A 20,514-nucleotide genomic window follows, 5' to 3' on the forward strand; every position below is an offset into this window, starting at 1 on the left:
CAGCCCTATATGGCCCCTTTTAACCCTACGTTCTTACACCTTCATGTCCTCATATACAGAAAGAGGAGGAATGCTGGGCCCAAGCTTCCTAACCTTTTTCATAGCAACTGCATACTTAACCTATAACAACCGTAAGGCAGCCCCATTCATAACAAGAATATGATGTTTTCAAACAGACTAGAAATCTGTATTTCCAAGGCAATCTGCTAGGTTGGATTTTTGGGTTGATTGGTTTGCCAAATTTTTAGTTTGAAAAAAATGCTCAAGTTCAAAAATCAAGTTCAATATACATTTAGTGAACGCTCAATACACAGAGCTCACATTCCATGCTCTGGAAGGGGAAGTGGGGGCAAAATGTGCTTTCTTCCCTCATGGAGAAGTGATGTTACAGAAAACATTCAAACGGCCACCATAGATACATGTTGACTTTTCTTTTTGTTCAACAATATGTAAGTTAACATCGACTATTAATAAGACATTTGTAGAGTGCTTTTATGAAAATGTTCATGAAACAGTGTCACATTCTCCTGTGCATTACATTAGAATGGACTAACAACTATTCTACTCTCTGTCCTTAGGATGAGCTGTCATCTGCCAAATTTTCAGGACAGCTCAGGGCTTAGAAGACGGCTCATCTAAATAAAGGCCGGCTAAAGTGACATTGTGGAGAGACTTAATCCTTCTCTGGCTGCCTGTGTTAACCAAAGGCTCTTCTGGCTTTCAGATTCTTAAGTCCCCGGGGCCTTGCGACTTAACAGCAAGAGAAAAAAACAAAACAAAACCAGAAAAATGAAGGTCAGCGATGATCCCCCGCTGCAGGGACTCAGGGGCCGCCAAGGGGCTTTTACACTTGGGAGCGCAAGACTGCCTGGTTCCACAGGGAATTAACAGAGTGGAGCCTTTGTCGTGTCGCCCCCCCCCCCCCCCCAGTCGCAGCCATCTACCACAGAGCATCAGGTTCCACCTCAGGAGGAGTTATGGTAACTGAATGTGCATCTGGTTGTACAGCTACAGCTTAGAAATCCGAGGTGAGGGAAGGCAAGAAGCGCCTGGAGTGAAGCCCTGCTGGGCTGTGTGGGCGCTCTCTCTGGTCCCTGGGTCTCCACGAGGATTCTTCGCTCGGCTCTCCCTCCCTCATGGACACTGTGCTCCCGGAGGCCTCAACTCAAGCTTTCCTCACTCGCCACCCCGCTGCCTGCCCTGCAAGCTGCCCTGACAGTGGCTCTGGGCTGAGATGGAGCCATGAGCCTGCATAGACGATGACAGCAGTGTTTGTGAATGGAGGCGGCCTGGTGAACACACATTGTGACAGGTGGGAGCGGAGGGACAGCGTGGAAAGCAGCTGTCAGACCGAAGGCGGCAAGGACAGCGAGGAGGACCAGCAGCGCCAGCTGACACCCTTCGAGAAACTGACTCAGGACATGTGCCAGGATGAGAAGGTGGTGAGGGAGATCTCGCTGGGGAAACGCATTGGCTTCTATCGGATTCGAGGGGAGATCGGAAGCGGAAACTTTTCCCAGGTCAAGCTGGGGATTCACTCCCTAACCAAAGGTAGGATGGGACTAATTGGGGGTGGGGTTTAGAAGGCTAGTTAAGGCCACGTTTGGTTTGTACTGGTGTGTCATAAACAATGGCCTGGAATTATACAGAAGACCTAGACCATTAGGTCTCTAAATATAGGTTCCAAGGTCCCCTCGAACCAACCAGACAGACTACTCCCTTTCTTGGGAAATGAAGGGCTTGCTCTCAGGGACTCTTCTCCTTTAGTCTTCTTTGTAGATGTTCCCAATGACTCTTGAATCTTCACACTTGGCAGCTACTGGTTGGCCTGGGACTAGCCTACCCTAACTGGACCCTTTCCCAGAGTTAGCCGAGCTTAGTTAAAGCTAGGAATTGGCTTATGGGAGAAAAACACTGGCCAGTGAGTATGCTGAAACCACCATCTGAAGCTCAGGGTCCCCCTCCAGAGACCCTTCCTGATGTCTCCTTGACCTACCCTGTTACCATGCCCCAAAGTCCTTTCTTCTGTCAGAGATAACTTTTGCTTTCAGTTTAGTCTCATGACCTTTTAATCTGTTTTACCCCTGAAGAAAAAGTAACAGACCTAATATAGCACAGTGGTATGGGACTTGCCCAGCATATGCAAGGTCCTGAGTTCAATCCCTAGCACAGCCAAATAAAAAGCATCACCCCCAACACACTGGCACATTGGCACATACACTCAGAGGTCACTGGAGCATCAAATCTTCCGCCCCATTTGAAAGCCTCCTGGGTATCTGGGTTCACACTTCTGCATCTCAGCTACCTTAGTCTTCCCTGTAAGTTAAAATACCTCTCTCAGTTTGCATTGGCAAATGCATCCAGTAACAGTGTTTGCCTCACTGGGTGTCAGGAGGAATGAGTAAATGATCAATCAATACTAGTTATTGGCAAGATTTTTCAGGTACATCCATCTTGCCTTTGTGCAATTGAAGATAAATCGAAGTCTCCTTTTCAACAGAATTTCATCCTAATATAAACCAAGACCAGTTCACCTGTACTCCCTATGGACTGTGACTTCCAACTCTGCTGGGTGATGCTCCGGAGACTTCTCATCCCCAGACTTGTTGGGATGCTAATTTCACCATTTTATTCTTTTGAGTCAGGGTTTCTTTCCTTCAGTTGTCAAGACCAGTATTGAACTCATTCTGTAGCTCAAACATATCATGAACTCTTTATTCTCTGGCCCCAGTCTCCTAAGTACATGGAATTACAGGCCTGTGCCACCAGTCCTGATAGTTAGCATTTCATGTACAGTGGTTTGTATGTGTGCCTGTGGTGCTGAGAACCAAACCTAGGGCCAAGTACATTGTAACTGAACACTCTACCACTAAGCTACACCTCAGCCCTGGAGTGGTTTTAAATATACTCATTTTCTCAGTGAATTTTTCTTATTTTAGTTTTTTAGAAGATTTATTTTTAGATAGGAATGGTGGCACATTCCTTTAATCCTGACAATGGGGAGGCAAAGGCAGGCAAGATCTCTGAGTTTGAGACAAGCCTAGTCTACAGAGCGAGTGCCAGGTCAGCCAGGACAACACAGAGAAACCCTGTCTTGAAAAAAAAAAGAAATATTTATTTTTATTTTGTTTCATGTGTATCAGTATTTATTACATGTATGTCAGTGTACCACATGTATGCCTGGTCTTTACAGAGGCCAGAAATGGGGATTGGATCCCTTGGAACTAAAGTTACAGGTGGTTGATAGCTGCCACGTGGGTGCTGGAAACAAACCTGGGACCTCTGGAAGAGCAGCCAGTGACCCCAGCCAGCTCTCTGGCCTTTTTCTTTTCCTTTAAAAATAAATTTTAACTTAGTTACGCAATAAGTCTACATATTTTTGGGAATCAGAATAACATACACACATGCACACACACATATATTATGCAATGATCGTACAGGGACATTTATCACCTCAGGTGCTCGCCATTTTGGGGTAAGCAATATTCAACACTGTCTCTACATGTATTCCTAGGCGTTGGTTCTGTTATTCAGAAGACACAATGGAAAGTTTCAATACACAGTGTCAAACTTCAGGGGCAAATTTTAAAGCTTTATTCATAAAACTATATCTAGACTTGGTTTGGGTGCTTTTTAGTGCAACTCAGAGGTCCACCTGCCTCTGCCTCCAAGGCGCTGGGATTAAAGGTGTAAGCCACTGCCCAGCATTAGATTACATCTAGACTAGCAATGCAGATCTAACCGGGAGGGCTGTGACTTTTCAGTCATCTAGAACAGAATGAAAGAAAAGACAAGGAGGTAAGGGGCCAGAAGTTGAGACAGATATCATGGTTAGGGAGAGTAGAGGAGACCTTGGATAAAGCCATACCCGGAGAGAAAAGGCCACACCCATGCTACAGAAGCCTGCAGCCTGCAGAAGGCTGAGCAAGTTCCCTGATGTGCCCGGCTCTGTGTGGTAGCTGTGAGTGTAGCTCAGGGGTAGAACTTGTCAGAGGACATGGGGGATGGGAGCGAGTACTCACTGCAGGCTGAGCTTTGACTTGAGGATCAGGAAGATTTGTCTCACCAGCTCAAGCAGGCATCTGACTTCATGCAAACTACTTTGTTTTCAGTTGTATTGTTAATAAATTACAGACCATGATTCTTAAATTCGTTAGATAACATGTGAAGTTTAGGGTCTATAGTTGCTACTCAATAAACAGCAGCTCTCAAAAAAAAAAACAAAAAACCCATAAGTTTATTTTGTATTTAAATCAACTACTTTAAAAGGAAATTAATGTTACAATAATGGGGGAAAACATCAGTTGTGAAGAAAGTAATGGCAAAAATTTGGATGTAATAATATAGTGGTAAAATAAACAGGAACAGATTTTAAAGTTTTTTTTAAAGATTTATTATTAATTATATGGAAGTACACTGTAGCTATTTTCAGACACACCAGAAGAGGGCATCAGATCTCGTTACATATGGTTGTAAGCCACCATGTAGTTGCTGGGATTTGAACTCCGGACTTTCGGAAGAACACTCGGTGCTCTTAACCACAGAGCCATCTCTCCAGCCTCCGATTTTAAAGTTTTAAGAAGAAATTATGAACTAACCAAAGTAATTGAGTAAAACAACCAATACACAGCTTTCTTTTTGCATTGATTAGGAGAATGGGCTAGAATAACATTTTGATTCTGTAATAACATTTTATGTGGTTGAAGGCTACTTAAGGCTGCCTGTGCATGACAATCATTTTGTGCCTTGTGAATCTTAAGGGCTTCACATTAGGAAACCATGGTGTTATCCAGTCTCTTCTGTCTTATAGATGAGGAAGCAAAGGTCCAGACCTGGCTGCTCCCACATTACAACAAAGCTGGGTATGCAACTGGCTTTCTATCCTACTTCACGAGGCTTCCTTGGCATTTGGAATAACGTTGAAGAGGCACGTCTCTCCTACCGTGCCTCCGACAAGCTAGCCAAAGTTAGCTGCTACCGATGCCGCTTTTAGACTCTGGACACTCTCCCCACTTTCATAGTACTCCCAAGCAGTGATTTTGTCAAACAAACAGGAAAACAGCCAGGAACAACACAAGTATGTAACTGTGTTAGCCAGCTTTGTCGTATTATGACAGAATGCCTGACATAATAAAGCTTTGAGGGGGAAAGGTTTGTTTCATTTATACTTTAAGAAATTTCAGTCCTTGCTTAGTTGATCCTGTTGCCTTTGGCCCTGTGGTGAGGCAATACAGCTCAGTAGGAGTTATACTAGATAAAGCTGCTCATTGCATGCAGCCTAGAAGCAAGAGGGGAGACATGCAGAGAGACCAGGGTTCCACTGTCCCCTTCAAGGGGTCACTCTCAATGCCTAACATCATCCCAGGAAGCCCCACCTCTTAAGCTTCTGCTACCTCCCAGAAGCATCATGGACCAAGGACCAAGTCTCTAAGACATGCCATAGCCAAAATGTAACAGTAACCACGTCTCACGAAAGCAGCATGGAGTCTTCTTACAGCTGACTTCCTGTCTGTCTTTCTCCCCTCAAACAATGTCCAGGAGAAAAGAGGTATCATGACTCACGGAAAAAGGCAGGGCAGTCCCGAGGGACTCATGGACTTTGGAGTTAGTCTGGTTTTCTTGGAATTGTGATTCTTTGTTTTTCTATCTGTGTGGCTACAAAAAAAGCTCTGTCTCCGTTCTGCGTGTTCTCCCACGTGTAAAGCGAGACAAGCACTGGGTTGTAGTAGTTCCTTAGGATTGTTGTATGGAGAAGATTTATAAGTATGTAATATTATTAGAGTCTGCTTTCTATTGTTGTGATAAAACATTCTGACCAAAAGCAGCTTGGGGAGGAAAGTTTTGTTTGGTTTACACATCCCAATCAAAGCCCATCACTGATGGAAGCCAAGGTAGGAATTCAAGGCAGGAACCTGAAGCAGAGGCCAGAGAAGGGCGCTGCTTACTGGCTTGCTCAGTCTGCTTTCTTATACAACCCAGGACCATCTGCCCAAGGGTGGCCCACCCACAGTATGCGCACAGTGGCTCAGGCCTTCCTACATTAATCATTAATTAAGAAAATGCTTACTGGGCTGGAGAGATGGCTCAGTGGTTAAGACTGCTCTTCCAGAGGTCCTGAGTTCAAATCCCAGCAACCACATGTGGCTCATAACCATCTGTAATGGGATCTGATGCCCTCTTCTGCTGTGTCTGAAGACAGCTACAGTGTACTCATATAAATAAATAAATCTTGGAAGGAAGGAAGGAAGGAAGGAAGGAAGGAAGGAAGGAAGGAAGGAAGGAAGGAAATACTTGCCCATAGGCCAATCTGATGGGGGTATTTTCAGAGTTGATCGCAATTGATGTTCTGTGTTCCCAGATGATCCTAGCCTGTGTAAAGTTAACAAAGATCTAACCAGAACAAATATGCTACATACCATACGCTAAACCAAGCACATGGAGCATATTCATTAGACTTCTTTCAAAGCTAGATTCTTCAGGCCTGAGCCATTTATGACACAGTTCCAGGAACATAGATCTGTTCAAACTCGCTCAAATGCAAGGAGGTGTGAAAGCCTGCAGCAGAGTCTCAATCTTCTCACTCACGAGATTTGAAGTCTTCCTGGAATTTCATGGCTTTCCATGATAACATTTTATCTTTGTTACCATGGTATTTGTCATCATGATAAATATCTCTCTACTTCTTTGAACAGGATGACTCTTAGTGTTTATTATCCATGGTGCATCTTGGCCAGGAATTGTGGTTGCTAGCTCAAGTTCCATAGCCTCCCCTATATTGCCCGTCCCCATTCCACTAGTCCCAGTCAATCTCAGTTCCAATTCTGAAAAGAAAATATGTTTGTTCACTGGCCAGCTGTGATGGTGAAGGCTGTTACAGTTCTTAGGACCACATGCCCACCCTCTCTCAGCAGACCTAAAGGTCGTAGCATCTCTAAGGAGAGCAAAGAAGATACTGCTGGTAAGTGTATCTACCACGTATAGAATAACCAGCTAAGCTGTGAGAAACCCACAAGGCAGGCGTAAGGCAATGGTGTAGACATTTGGTAGATGGAGCTGTTAGCTGAGAAAAAAATGATGATCAATGTTTATATGAATTGCGTGGCTTCCTGCCTGATATATTATAAAGTTAACTTCATGCCCATCTGCCTGGGCTTCAGAGAACAAATACTGCTGTGTAGGTGGTGCTTTGTAAGGCTTCCATGCCCTTCTTGTGCCCAATCCCCATAGCCTAATCCTGTTATCAAAGGTACAATGTCACCTCTGGTTATGGCGTGTGCAAAAGAGGCCAGGGAAATGAATAGTTGTTTGCAAAGATGTGGCTCCTGTATAAGGCCAGCTTTGCCAGAATTGTCATGAGGTTTTCTAGGGAACAGCGTTTTGATGCCCTTGAAGTTCTCAGGTCAGTGGCTAAGGATAAAATAATAACAACAATAATAACAAAGACACCAGCTGCTTTGGGTCTCCAGAAAGAAGGTGACCTCTCTTCTGGAGGCTTATTTTCATAGCCGACAGAGCAGCTTCTTTTGGGATCTGGAGGGAGATAAGGTAGGCTGAGAGCCATCATGACCGCCCCCTTTTAGTCTGACTAGAAGTTTCTTAAAAGCAATGATGCCCCGAGCTCCTGAATGTTTTATGTCCCATCTGTTGTCTGCAACAAAGATTAAAGAAAACGAAGGTGGCTGAGCCTTTCTTGGTCTTGGCCCTTCGTGACCTCCTCCCTCTTTCTCTTGGCTTTGCCTTTTCTCCTTCAGTGTGTTCACTGATTGGTCTACTTCTCCCTTCCTTCCTTCCTTCCTTCCTTCCTTCCTTCCTTCCTTCCTTCCTTCCTTCCTTCCTTCCTTCCTTCCTTCTTTCCTTCCTTCCTTTCTTTCTGTCTTTCTTTCTTTCTTTCTTTCTTTTTGTGATTGTTTATTTGTGTGTGTCATGTATGTATGTGCACGTGTGTGTGTGGGTGTGCTCACCTGTACTTTTGTGTTGGGGCTGGAGGTTGACACTGGAATCTCTTCCTTTCTCTCTCTTCACCTATAAGAACATTTAAAAATGTACTCTTTGGTAATTTCATACATGAATACAATGTATTTATTGTATCCATAAATACACACTGATTTCTCCTCCCGTTCCTCTCAGGCCCCCACCCCTTTTCTAACTTCATCTCCTCCTCTTTCTTTTACAAATCATGAGTCCAGTATCTACTAACCATAAGTGCCCATGTTAATTTTGCTTACATTGTTCACTCTGTCAATAGACTTAGAACTCACTGTTTTAGCGAGATTGGCTTCCCAGCAGGCCCAGGGGGACCCACCTGTCTCTCCTCCCTGTAGCATGAGGGGTATAGCTTTCATTGGGTGCTGGGGATACAAACTTGGGTCCTCATGTGTCCACAGCATTAACCCACTGACCCATCTCCCCAATTACCATTAAAAACAACCAAACAATGTATACTAAATGTCTCCTGAGTGTATGCTTTGTTCTGAAGACTACAGAAATGGTGCATCTTTTGTCTTATGGGTACTAACAGCTGTTTAGAGGAGACTGATGAAAAGCAGTTAGTCCATCTTGTCCCTGGGGCAGGCTACAAGAGTGGGATCACTGGGACTCGGGTAGAATCTAGAAAGGCCTGCAGTGGGTCCTGAGATTTGTTTCCCAGGACGAAGTGGGAAAAGCTCGAGGAAGAAAGATCTGTAAAGTACCTGCAAGTGAGAAACCATGAGGGCAGTATAGATGTGGTTCAACAGAGCTGGGCAGAGGTGCCTGCAGAGTGACAGGGAAGAACATGGGTGGTGATGATAATGTAAACATTGGCCTTCTCACAAAGACTCTTGCTAGACTGAGTTTTGTCGTTTAGGATTCAGAAAACCATTGAAGACTGTGAAGGAGTAATTGATGTGATGTGACTTCAGTGATCAGGGTGAACTCAAGCCAGTGGAATGATCCAGATGAATGAACAATGATGCCCACTGAGACTAAGGGAGAGGCAAGGAGGATGGAGAGGAAGGGTGTGGTTAAAAAATGATTTAGAATATCCAAAACCAGGCGGGTGTGGTGGTTCAGTGGATAAAGTGCTTACATTGCGAGTGTGAGGACTAGATCAGATATTCAGGACTCACATACAAGCCACGTGGCTCAATCTGCAATGTCTGCAGGAATCCACAGAGCAAGGTGGCTAATTAGACTAGCTGAATTTGTGGGCTTGGTCTAGCTAGAGACCCTGCCTCAACAAAATAGAGACATATTGAGGAAGACACTTGACTCAACTCAATCTGACCTCCAGCCTCCCTACCCTTCCCCCACATACACACACATGGCATCCATTCCATGCATGAGTGTGAACATACATACATATAAAATACCATACATACCTAAAATTTTGAAGTAGAAATTCGAACAAGAATATTTAAAATCTCTGGGCCATTGGATGGGCAAGACCAGATAAGGAAAGGGAGAGGAATACATAGAGTTGACTATGTTTTCAGAAGTAATGACTTAGCAGAAAATAGTACCTTGCATGAGAAGGAACAGATCTACTAGTAGAGTTGTGAAACAGTGACATGAAGATTCATGAGGGTAAGGAAAGATTTGAGGCTTAGCAAAATAATAATAATAATAATAAATAAATAAAAAATCAAAGATTCAGGGGAAACCCTTGGGTTTTGCCTTAGTCACTTTTTGATTGCTGTGACACTACTCTATGACTAAGGTGACTTATAAAAGAGTTTATTGGGCCTGGCGTGGTGGCGCATGCCTTTGATCCCAGCACTCAGGAGGCAGAGGCAGGCGAATTTCTGAGTTCGAGGCCAGCCTGGTCTACAAAGTGAGTTCCAGGACAGCCAGAGCTACCCTGTCTCGAAAAACCCTGTCTCGAAAAACCCAAAAAAAAAAAAAAAAAAAGAGTTTATTGGGTTTCACAGTGTCAGGGGATGAGTCCATAACCATCATGTCTGAGAGCATGGCTGCAAGCAGGCAGGCAGGCATGGTACTAGAGCATCATCAGCTAAAAGCTTTTACATCCCTATCCATAAGCATGAAGCAAGAGAGAGCTAGGAAGAACAACTAGGAATGGCCTGGGCTTTTGAAACCTTACAGTTCACCTCCCAGTGACACACCTCCTCCAGCAAAGACACACCTCCTAGTCTTTCCCAAATGGTTGTACCAACTGGAGACCAAACATTCATATAATGAGTCTATGGGAGCCATTTTCATTCAAACCTTCCCTGGGTTTTAGTTTAGAGCTCCTTGGCATCAGATACTGTATCATGCTGTAACTTTTAGTCCCCCCCCACACCTTTATTATAAATATTAAACAAATATTTAGTGAATTGAGTCAGTATACTAATTTCTCATGGCAGCATAGCAATGGTGGAGAAGAGCTAGCAGATGAAAGGTGCTCTATGCTGTCATCCCCAGGAGGATGGAGCTAGGGACTAACTCATGGTAAACCTGTGTAAAAAAAGCTCATTGGCTTTTAAGAGAGTAATAATTAAAAGGGAAAGAGATGATGCAAAAGGAAGAAAGTTTAGAGGAATTACTTATGGATACTTAATAATTTGAAGCCTTCTAATAAATGTGCAGATTTCTGGATTCTCTTGAAAACAAACAAACAAACAAACAAAAAACAGTAAAATCCAAGAGCATCAGATCTGTGGTGAAAATAGCAATGGCCATTTGGAGTTGAGTAGCAGTGGCAGTCCTCCTGTTTCTGCAGCCCCACTGCCTCAACAACCCACCCTTTCTCCTTACCACTAGAGACATCCAAACTTGTAAATCTGAGTTGAAAGAATGTGCTACCCACTAGGAGGGACCCATATCAGAGGTTTTTCTTTGTTGGTTTGGTTTGGTTTTTCAAGACAAGCTTTCCCTGTGTAGTCCTAGCTGTCCTGGAGCTTGTTCTGTAGCCCAGGTTGGCCTGCCTGCTCCCTACCTGAGTGCTGGAATGAGAAGCAGGTGACACCACCTCCCAATCCGTGTCAGAGTTTGTATCAGACATAGAGAAAGAGCAGTTTGTCCTCTCAAACCTCCCAGCAGCACCAAGAGGAGCCAGCTACTCCTCTGCCCACACTGAAGTCAGACCACTCTTTTCTACAACTGGAGTCAAGGTCATGATGACACACTGTATAAAGCCTTGGCTTTCCCAAGGCTGTCTTCCCTAACACAGGCTCTATGACTGTGTCGGTTACCTCACCCTTCTAGTCTTCCTGGATAATTTTGAGATCACTATCATCACTCTCCATCTCTATTATAGAGGAGTCCCCTCAGCCTCTCTAGTACAAATGCTGCATCTCGTGTAGGCCAACACATGGACCATCCCCTGGACTTCTCCCTCACCTCCTAGTCTCTCACTCAGAGGGGCCATGCCATTTCTTATTCTGACCCCCTTCCAATGTTAACCATAAATATCCTAAGGGCTATTCACAAAGTCCTTCTCTCTCACTGGGTTGTAAGAACAGTTCTTGTCTTCTCCGTGCTTAATGCATAGTATACACTCCCTGAATATGTGTTTAAAGAGGAGATAGGGGATGGGGAGCTGGCTCGGCTGGTAGAGCATTTGCCTCTTCCAGGTGAGCCCCTGAGTTTGGATTCCCAGAACCCACATAAAACGCCAGCCATCTTTTGTAAATACCAGGATTGGGGGTGAGGAGGTGAAAGGGGAGATTTGGAGATCCTCGGAAGGAAGATTCAGCTAGCCTAGCCTTCGTGGCAAAGGTACAAGACAATGAGAGAAGGTGGAAGGAGCTTAAGAAATGACATCCAAGGTTGTCCTGTGACCCGGACAGGCACCATCTGTACATATACGCGTAGATATGAAGTCTGAGTTCCTTAGAGGGACAGACATTTCTACCAGTGAGGAACAATTTAGAATAACAGAGCTTTAATTTTTTAAAAAAATTATTGATTGATTGATTGATTGATTGAGACAGGATCCCTCTATGTAGTCCTGTCCATCCTGGAATTCTATGTAGATTAGGCTAGCCTTGAACTCACAGAAATCTGCCTGGCTCAGCCTTTCAAGTGCTGGGATTAAAGGTGTGCACCACCACACCTGGCTTTAGTAATGATTTATTTCATTTTCCATTTGTGTTACGAGGCAGAGCACAGATTCCCATGTGCTTTAACATGAGATGATGCAGTTAAGGCACCCTGGAGTAGTGTCTAAAAAGGCACTCACCCCACCCCCACCCACCCATAGCACTTGTCCTGACCTACATTAGTCCTGTGCTTCTCAATGTTAAGTCACATGGGATCTGTGCTTTGCCTGGAGGGCACAGGGGGCTTCTATGGAAGGGAGACTGAGGTCCCACCACCACCACCACGCACTGTGGACACTCAGAGTGTTCGGAGGTAAAGGGCCCGCAGAGATCGGTACTGAGACACAGAGGGAAGAACACAGAGGGAAAGTCTCCTGTAGAGATTGTGAACGTAAAAGGTGGGATTTTAGCTCTTGCATTAACAGCTCATCCAATAGACAGTACAAAATGTTGGTTCAGGGAAACAGCATGAGGCACTCGACACTAACCACTGAACAGTAGAAAAGCTGTGGCCAAGGAAGAAGGATGCTCAGAAGATGAGCAAGGAAGCCCATTGGCTGGACTGATAGCCTGTAGACATAGCCAAACTGGGACTTAATTATTTATGGTTTGCCTCTTTGCTGCTTAATATTGCTTCCAACAGAAGAAGCAGCCACCCCACACATTAGGCACCATTACTACCCCCATCCATTTCAGAAAGGTCAATTCAGACCTTTGACACACTAATAACACCCGTGCTTTGAGTAAGTAGTATCTATTTCATGCCAATAACACTGGGCCAAAGTTCTTTGAAGCAGACATGTTGCAAGTAGGTCAAACAGTCTGTCACCGTCTCTTCTAACTTGTCTGCCAACCTCTTTCTGGATAGTCTGGCCATATTTGAACAATAGCAAAATGATGTTTTATTATGAACTCAAGATTCATTTATTTTTAATGATAACCATTTTCGTCCTATGGTTGATTTTATAGAAAGGTTACAAGTACTGGTAATCAATACAAAATGTATAGGTAAACCATCTGTGGTTGGGAGGGTAGGTCAGTAGGCCAAGTGCTCAGACAGCATACAAATTCCATCTTAAATCACAGCCATGCAAAAATTTTAGACATTAGTAGCATACACCTATAATTTTAGCAATTGGGAGATGAAGGTATGAGGATAAGAAATTCAAGGTTATCTTTGACTGTGTAGTGAGTTCAAAGCCATCCTGGAATGCAAGAGACCCTTTAATAAAAAAAAAAAAAGTAGAGAATTCTTCTAAACATTTTAATGAAATGTCTCACCATATTTTTCTTTTTTCTTTTTTTTTCTTTTTTTTTGGTTTTTTGAGACAGGGTTTCTCTGTATAGCCCTGGCTGTCCTGGAACTCACTCTGTAGACCAGGCTGGCCTCGAACTCAGAAATTCGCCTGCCTGTGCCTCCCAGGTGCTGGGATTAAAGGCATGCGCCACCAATGCCCAGCTTCATCATATTTTTCTATACAAGTGAATATTAGTGTTTTTCTTATGTCTTATATATCTAGCGTAAGTGCAGACAAGTGTAGATTGACATCATTTGGGGACCTATCATTATAAACAAAGATGAACCACACTTTAACCGTCTCTTGCTGGCTGCTTGCTGTCCTCTAGAACACATGCACCCTTGTACACATATCAGGTGTTCCTTTAGGATTAATTGCAAAAAGTGAAATGGCTGGATTAAAGAATGTAATCATGATTTCAACACATTATCCTAAACTCCTGTCCAGAACCATTGCACCAGGCAGTCTTCCCTCCAGTCACACAGTGATGGGCCAATTTCTTTTTTCTTTTGTTTTGTTTTGTTGTTGTTGTTTTGTTTGTTTGTTTTTGTTTGTTTGTATCAAGGCAGGGTTTCTCTGTGTAGCCCTGGCTGTCCTGGAACTCACTCTGTAGTGAATCTGCCTGCCTCTGCCACCCAAGTGCCTGGCTCCGGACCTATTTCTTTAACCCTTCACCAACAACACAACATAGAATGTGCCTGTGTCCTGGACTTTATATGTCAGGCATATAGATAAAGTAAAATAAGCCACAGTCCCTACAGGGAGGGTGAGAATAATAGGGAAGGCAGTGTGTATAAGCTAGTGAGCTGAGATTGTGTGCTCTTGAACACCCATTGCCTGCCTGGGTGTCATGATGGTCTCAAGTGGGTGCCATGGGAGACCTCCTGGGATAGGATAACTACAGGGCTAGCCTTACAAGACCATGAGGGTTGAACTGAGTGAAGACTGGGGACAGAATGATCTGAACAACAATGGGTGAATGCTCCCACCTGTAGATGTTTGTTGTCTCAAGAACACCAGGTTAAAGGGGAAAGTTGGAGGGGAAGCTGGACAGGGACCACAGACAATGACACTGAAGAGACAAGCCAGTTCTGACCAGGAGTGCTCTCTGAGCTAAGCAAAGGAGTTTTAGCTTTACCCGGTGAAGATTCCAAGTGAAAACTCCTTGGCAAGGCAAGAGTTGTCGTCCAGGCCTGTATGTAGATATTGATATGGACTTGAGGATTATTTTTTTTTTAATTTCCATTGATTTGGGAACCACTGAACCTCTATGTCTAATAGAATAAAGGAGACCACCCAGAACCCTCCAGCTTTATACCCACTTTCCCATTATAACAAATCATCATCAACAACAACACCCCTTTATCTCCCTTTTTCTTTCCAGAAAAGGTGGCCATTAAGATTCTGGACAAAACCAAGTTAGACCAGAAAACCCAGAGGCTGTTATCCAGAGAGATTTCCAGCATGGAAAAGTTGCACCATCCCAACATCGTCCGCCTTTATGAAGTCGTGGAGACACTGTCCAAGCTCCACCTAGTGATGGAGTATGCAGGAGGTGGGGAGCTCTTTGGAAAAATAAGCACCGAGGGGAAGCTTTCTGAACCGGAAAGCAAGCTCATCTTCTCCCAGATCCTGTCTGCCGTGAAGCACATGGTAAGCAGGGGCTCCCATTCCGCCTGCCACAGGAACCGGGAACGTGGGACCTTGGTTCACTTTCACATCATCATCCCAGAGAGTTGGCTCTGAAATGACAGAGTGCCAGACTGCCTGGGACCATGGTCCTTGCCTCCAAAGCAGCATCCAGGATCTTGGCACACAGCAGGCCTGCGGCTTCTCCAGAAATCGGAAAAAAAAAAAAAAAAAAAAAAAAGCCACTCAGAGAAGTCAGATGAGCATCCTTCTCTTATTGGCCACAGTCACCTCTCCAGACTCATATTGTACCTCTTAGATGGCTTGTTATTGCTCCAAGGTCCGTTCTTCTTGTGTGCTCGCTAGGGCCAGCCATACTGCTGGGCACGCAGAAGGAACTTGACTTGTGAGTCTAACTGCCCTATATCAAGGAGAAGGAACAGCAGCGTCTACAGCAGGGAGCACAGCTGGGGCTCTGTAGAAGCCCCCTGGCCTACCACTTCTCCCTGCACTCTGGTCTCTGAAGAGAGAAAGGCTGAGTTGCAGGCCTGTGCAAAGGACCACGCTGAGCAACTGCCCACACAGTGGCTTATACAGTTAGTCCCCACAGCAGCCTTAGGAAGCAAACGTCAGCATCTCACTTAATGCAGACGTCTCATTCGCATTACACCTCACAGAACTGAATGTAGATTTGACCAGTACTAGCTTACGATGCCCGTGTTTTGAACCCCAAGGGTTCATTAGGACAAATGGCATTAAACCTTTACCCAAGCCTTTAAAACTAAATCGGTCAAAGTGCCCCAGACTATTGCCTGAATTTAGAGTGTAAGGGCAGGAAGGGACATGTACTCCAAACATATTGCAGACTCTGTTGCAAGAACCTCTTCCTCTTTTGCTAAATCATGTGAGCCCACCCAAAGGAGTATATCTGGGTGATGGGAACAGGTCCCAAGACTTCCTGCTCTTGGTCTCAGTCAAGGGAGCACTCAGAAAAACCAGTTAAGACCTCAAAAAGCAAGGCTTAATATTTGATTGCATTTCAAAATTGTGCAGTTGCATAAGATCTGGGTCTTTTTTCTGGCATGAAATCAAGAGTCTGGGTGGCACAAATTCCAATCTTCAACCCCACGGAAGACCCGAACCTTCAGTCTATTTGTGGTGATGCAAGCATCTCACTGGGTTAAAGGTCAGGGCAGCGTTTGCTAATATGATTTAAGTTGTTTTCTATTAAATTCCTGAGGTTACTAATCATCAACTCTCTGTTTGCAGAGAAACAGATGTATTTTCTACTTGGTCATTTACCTTAAGAGTGACTGTCCTCTCATGTTTCTTCACAGCATGAAAATCAAATTATTCACAGAGATCTGAAAGCAGAAAACGTCTTTTATACCAGTAGGACTTGTGTGAAGGTGGGAGATTTTGGATTCAGCACAGTAAGTAAGAAAGGCGAGATGCTGAACACTTTCTGTGGATCTCCACCCTACGCGGCACCAGAACTCTTTCGAGACCAACACTACGTTGGTGTTTATGTGGATATCTGGGCCTTGGGTGTCCTTTTGTACTTCATGGTGACTGGCACGATGCCATTTCGAGCGGAGACCGTGGCCAAACTAAAGAAGAGCATCCTTGAGGGTACCTACACCATACCCCAGCATGTGTCTGAGCCTTGCCACCGGCTCATCCGAGGAGTCCTTCAGCCCACACCCACAGAGAGGTATGGGATCAACTACATCATGAGCAATGAATGGATGCGAGGGGTGCCATACCCCACCCCTTTGGAACCGTTCCAACTGGATCCCAAACATTTGTCGGAAACCAGTACCCTCAAAGAAGAAGAAAACGAGGTGAAGAGCACTTTAGAACACTTGGGGATTACAGACGAACATATCCGGAATAACCAAGGGAGAGATGCTCGGAGCTCTATCACGGGGGTCTATAGAATCATTTTACATCGAGTGCAAAGAAGAAAAGCATTGGAAAGTGTGCCAATAATGATACTACCAGAACCTAAAGAAAGGGACTTAAAGAAAGGGTCCCGTGTCTACAGAGGCATAAGACACACATCTAAATTTTGTTCAATTTTATAAATTATATCAGGCAGCTGGGAGCTAGCCATGAGCAGTTTCTGCTTTTAACTTTTCTCGTACGCAATTTGAATGGGGACATTTTTTGTAATTTTTAAATAAATTTGAGATATGCATACCCCCTACAAAGTCTCTTAGCCTAAAAGCTGGTGTGTCTTGCCGGTTTTTTTTTTTTTTTTTTTTTTTTTGTCTTCTTGTCATACTTCAGCCTTCATTTATTTAATAGAGAAATACAAGGAATTAGGGCTGTGTGCCAGGCACTGTTTAAGTGACAACAAGACAGCTGAGCAAGTCCCCTTCCCTTGTGTGTAGAATATTCTAATACACAACGTGGACCCTTGCTAGCAACTATTTTTGTTTTTAAAAGGAAGATATCAAATTGGGGGATACCATGCGGGCTTCCCCACCAGGTTATCTAATGTTAGAAGCTTGCTAGTTTTGGATTAGATCTTTAAGGGAGGCCACTTTGAGAGGATAACAGTATCTTGGGAGGGATGAAGGAGTAGCAACAGTGAGCTGAAGAAGGTAAATATTATGCCCAACAGCCAGGGTTATAAATTAGATTCCTCCAAAGAGCGCCAACGACCAAGGCGTTCATGTAGTGTATTTGGGAAGTGACCCCACAACAGAGCCTCTATTGTGCAGTGCCCTCTGCATTTCCAGATAATGCTGAGTGAGTACCAAGTGGTTTCTCTGTCTTTCTCAGGGATTTGTATCAAAAAAAAAAAAAAAAAAGTCTTAAGAGCTAGAAGGAAAGGGTCACTGGCTCGAGGCAGTGTACTTCCGAATAGGACCTTGTACGAACCTTTCAAACTTGCATGGAAATGGTTACAGCATCAGTAGCTGGAGGAAGTAATATGGCAGGGAGGACCCAAAGCAGTGCACAGAAGCTAACAAGTCTATCCAGACCCCCTGCTCCATTTAAATCCCTCTGCTAAATATACTTCTTGGAGGGGGCTGAGACCTGGAAGGACTCAGAACAGCAGGTTATCAGAGCTGTAACAGTAAATGTCAAGTTCTAACCACCAGGATTACATTTGTTTTACCAGCCCAGGGGGTTCCACCTACAGGTCCTTAGATTCAGTGAATCCTTGGGTGGACAAGAGCAAGTACAGTTTAAACAGGTGACACTGATGCTGTTAGTTCAGGGCCAGGCTTTGAGGCTCTCTGAGCTACAGTCATTACTGCGGCTGGTCTGGTGGCTGTAACTGGATCTCCTTCCATGAGGTAACATTTCCTTACCTTAGACCAGCATTTCCACTGGTTTACATAGAGTAGCTTGACCCAAACTGTCATCATGAAAGAACCCTAGTTCTCAATTGCCTTATCCCTGGTAGACTGTAACTGCTGTCGCTGCATGCTCACTATCATCACAGGTTATACTTGGGGTCAATTATCTTCATCAATGCCTGCTGTATCTTCATTCCTACCCTGTTTGCCCACTCTCATGGGCAGCCTACATGGCCACATTAGTCTTAGATTAGCAAGAGTTCCTTGTCTCCTGAGAACCCAAACTGCTCATTTACTTCAGCCTAGGTGTTTGGGAGGAATTACAAACCCTTCAAGTCACTGATTGTGCAATGAGTCCACCTTACTTCCAGCCTCTGGCTCCCACACCTGTGAACGTAAACACCAAGAGACATCTAAGCCATTGTTAAAACACGCACACCCACTGCTGGAGAACACACCAACCCTGCAGGTTACTAATCCATCTGGCGCAGTAGGCCAGTCATGTTCTGTTTGTACTAGCTACTTGCGGCATCGGCAATGAGGTCTGTGTGAATGCAGAGGGATTCCAACATGGTGTTAGGAGATACACTGACAAAGAATCAAGTATTCTTTCTTTTAGGGTAACTGCTGGGAGGACACACTGTGGGCAGGAAATGCACAGCCGTAGCCTGAGCAGGTGTCAATTCCAATCAGGATGAATTGCTGTTGTGCTCATGTGAGATGATGACGCTAATGTTCTGGTAAACACCCAGTTCACAGCCTTGTGGTTCTGTTTGCTTGGTACTCAGTGCATTTTGGATGGCCTTAGGGAATGAAGGCACTATCCTTGGGATGTCAGATTTACATAATGAATCCCAACACGTAGATCTTCTGGAGTTTCGATTCGGTGCTAGGGTGGTTCTACCAGGGCCACCTCATGTAATGTTTGTCACAGCTGTGGTCCAAACTGTATAGCAGTATCCCAAGACCTGCTTAGATGGCCCCTGTCAAGGTCATAGGCAAATGTTCTCACGATAAACTCCCCTCCACCTTTTCTGACACACTTAAGATCCACTTGCATATTTGTCCAGATTGACCGGATTTATTAGCCAGTGTCAAGTCCTTCAGTGTCTACTATTTCCATAGACAGGGGGCATGTGCATCTCCACTCGGGCTGTGCTGAGACTTCGCTTTGGCTCTTGGTTTGGAGAACAGTGGAAAACTCCAGGCAGGACCTGGAGGCCAATTTACCCTGGCATGCCTTAGATGCCCTGGCAGCTTTCTGACAAGGAGCTGTCCTTCCCACCAGAGGAAGCCTGTTTTGCAACCTTTCCACCCTTGCCCACTGTGCTAACTTCACTTGAAGATCTGACTGTCTCTTCAGAGCAAGCCCCAACTTTCATAGAGAAGGGTGAGAACTCACTCTCTAACCTCCATATAAAATCTAGGGCCTCAGCGTAGCACTCCAGAGCAAGAGATGAGGTTTCAATGACACCTTGTTTTTAAACTCTTTCAGTATGCCTTCCTTTAATTGGTTGACTGACTTGGGGTTACTTCCCAGGTTTTCTAAGTAGGTGGTAAAAGCTGACCAGACTCCGTCTTTATCTTGGGCCCCCCATCTTGTTCAGGCAACCACAGAACCCAATGCTCTGTCTTCCTATCTACAGATGACAAGTCTTGGTAGTAACAGTTGATCCTACGTGTCACATGTTTTCATAACCCTGCTTGCCAACATCTGAGTGTTCTCAGGGTTGCAACAATCCCTTTGCCCGAGGGATTCTAGCCACAATCTTACTTCTCACAGAGAAGCATGTGTGGACAAGATGCCACCAGAATTCACATGCCAACACTGCTGGAAAGTGCTTGTTCCCAATAACTGAACTAGTGTTCGGCTTTAGAGAAACAAACCAAACCATTTTATTTGTAATCCTCTGCAAGTTACTGCCTCAACAGAAATAAAATTTGCACTATGAATCTCAGGTTGGCTACCTCTCCCTACAATCAAGGACAAAACAAAACAAAAAACAAACAGGAACCTTTAGCTTAAGAACAACTCTTCAAAAGTTTGAAGGAACTCATTTGACATTAAGATCAGTTGATTTCTGCCGTGGGCATGGTAGCACATGCCTGTGGTCCCAGCACTGAGGTGGGGCCAGGGGAACCAGACCTTTAGGCTAGCCTACATGAGACTGTCTCAAAGAAAACAAAAATCTTGTAATTTAAAATGAGCCTGCTACAACCTTTGCTTTTTCAACTTCTGGTTCAGTGTTT

The 20,514-nt window shown here is 44.5% G+C and overlaps 1 protein-coding gene across 1 annotated transcript; it reads left to right on the top strand.

The window, feature by feature from the left end:
- The first annotated feature begins 919 nt into the window (after positions 1 to 919).
- Positions 920 to 17,172, top strand: Nim1k (NIM1 serine/threonine protein kinase). Its single transcript, XM_029468641.2, has 3 exons — positions 920 to 1,551; positions 14,706 to 14,974; positions 16,288 to 17,172. Exons 1-3 carry the CDS (start codon positions 1,260 to 1,262, stop codon positions 17,035 to 17,037), a joined length of 1,311 nt encoding a protein of 436 aa, XP_029324501.1. The 5' UTR covers positions 920 to 1,259; the 3' UTR covers positions 17,038 to 17,172.
- Positions 17,173 to 20,514: the final 3,342 nt, after the last annotated feature.

Source organism: Mus caroli, unplaced genomic scaffold, assembly GCF_978045245.1.
Source record: "Mus caroli unplaced genomic scaffold, Mus_caroli_1 scaffold_15, whole genome shotgun sequence".
Taxonomy (NCBI): Eukaryota; Metazoa; Chordata; class Mammalia; order Rodentia; family Muridae; genus Mus; species Mus caroli.

What these genes read in the sequence shown, in the direction of transcription:
- Nim1k (XM_029468641.2), top strand. Translation starts at nt 1,260, where the DNA reads ATGACAGCAGTGTTTGTGAATGGAGGCGGCCTGGTGAACACACATTGT. An exon ending in GATTCACTCCCTAACCAAAG is followed by an intron (nt 1,552 to 14,705) that starts GTAGGATGGGAC and finishes TTTTCTTTCCAG; the next exon opens with AAAAGGTGGCCATTAAGATT. An exon ending in TGTCTGCCGTGAAGCACATG is followed by an intron (nt 14,975 to 16,287) that starts GTAAGCAGGGGC and finishes GTTTCTTCACAG; the next exon opens with CATGAAAATCAAATTATTCA.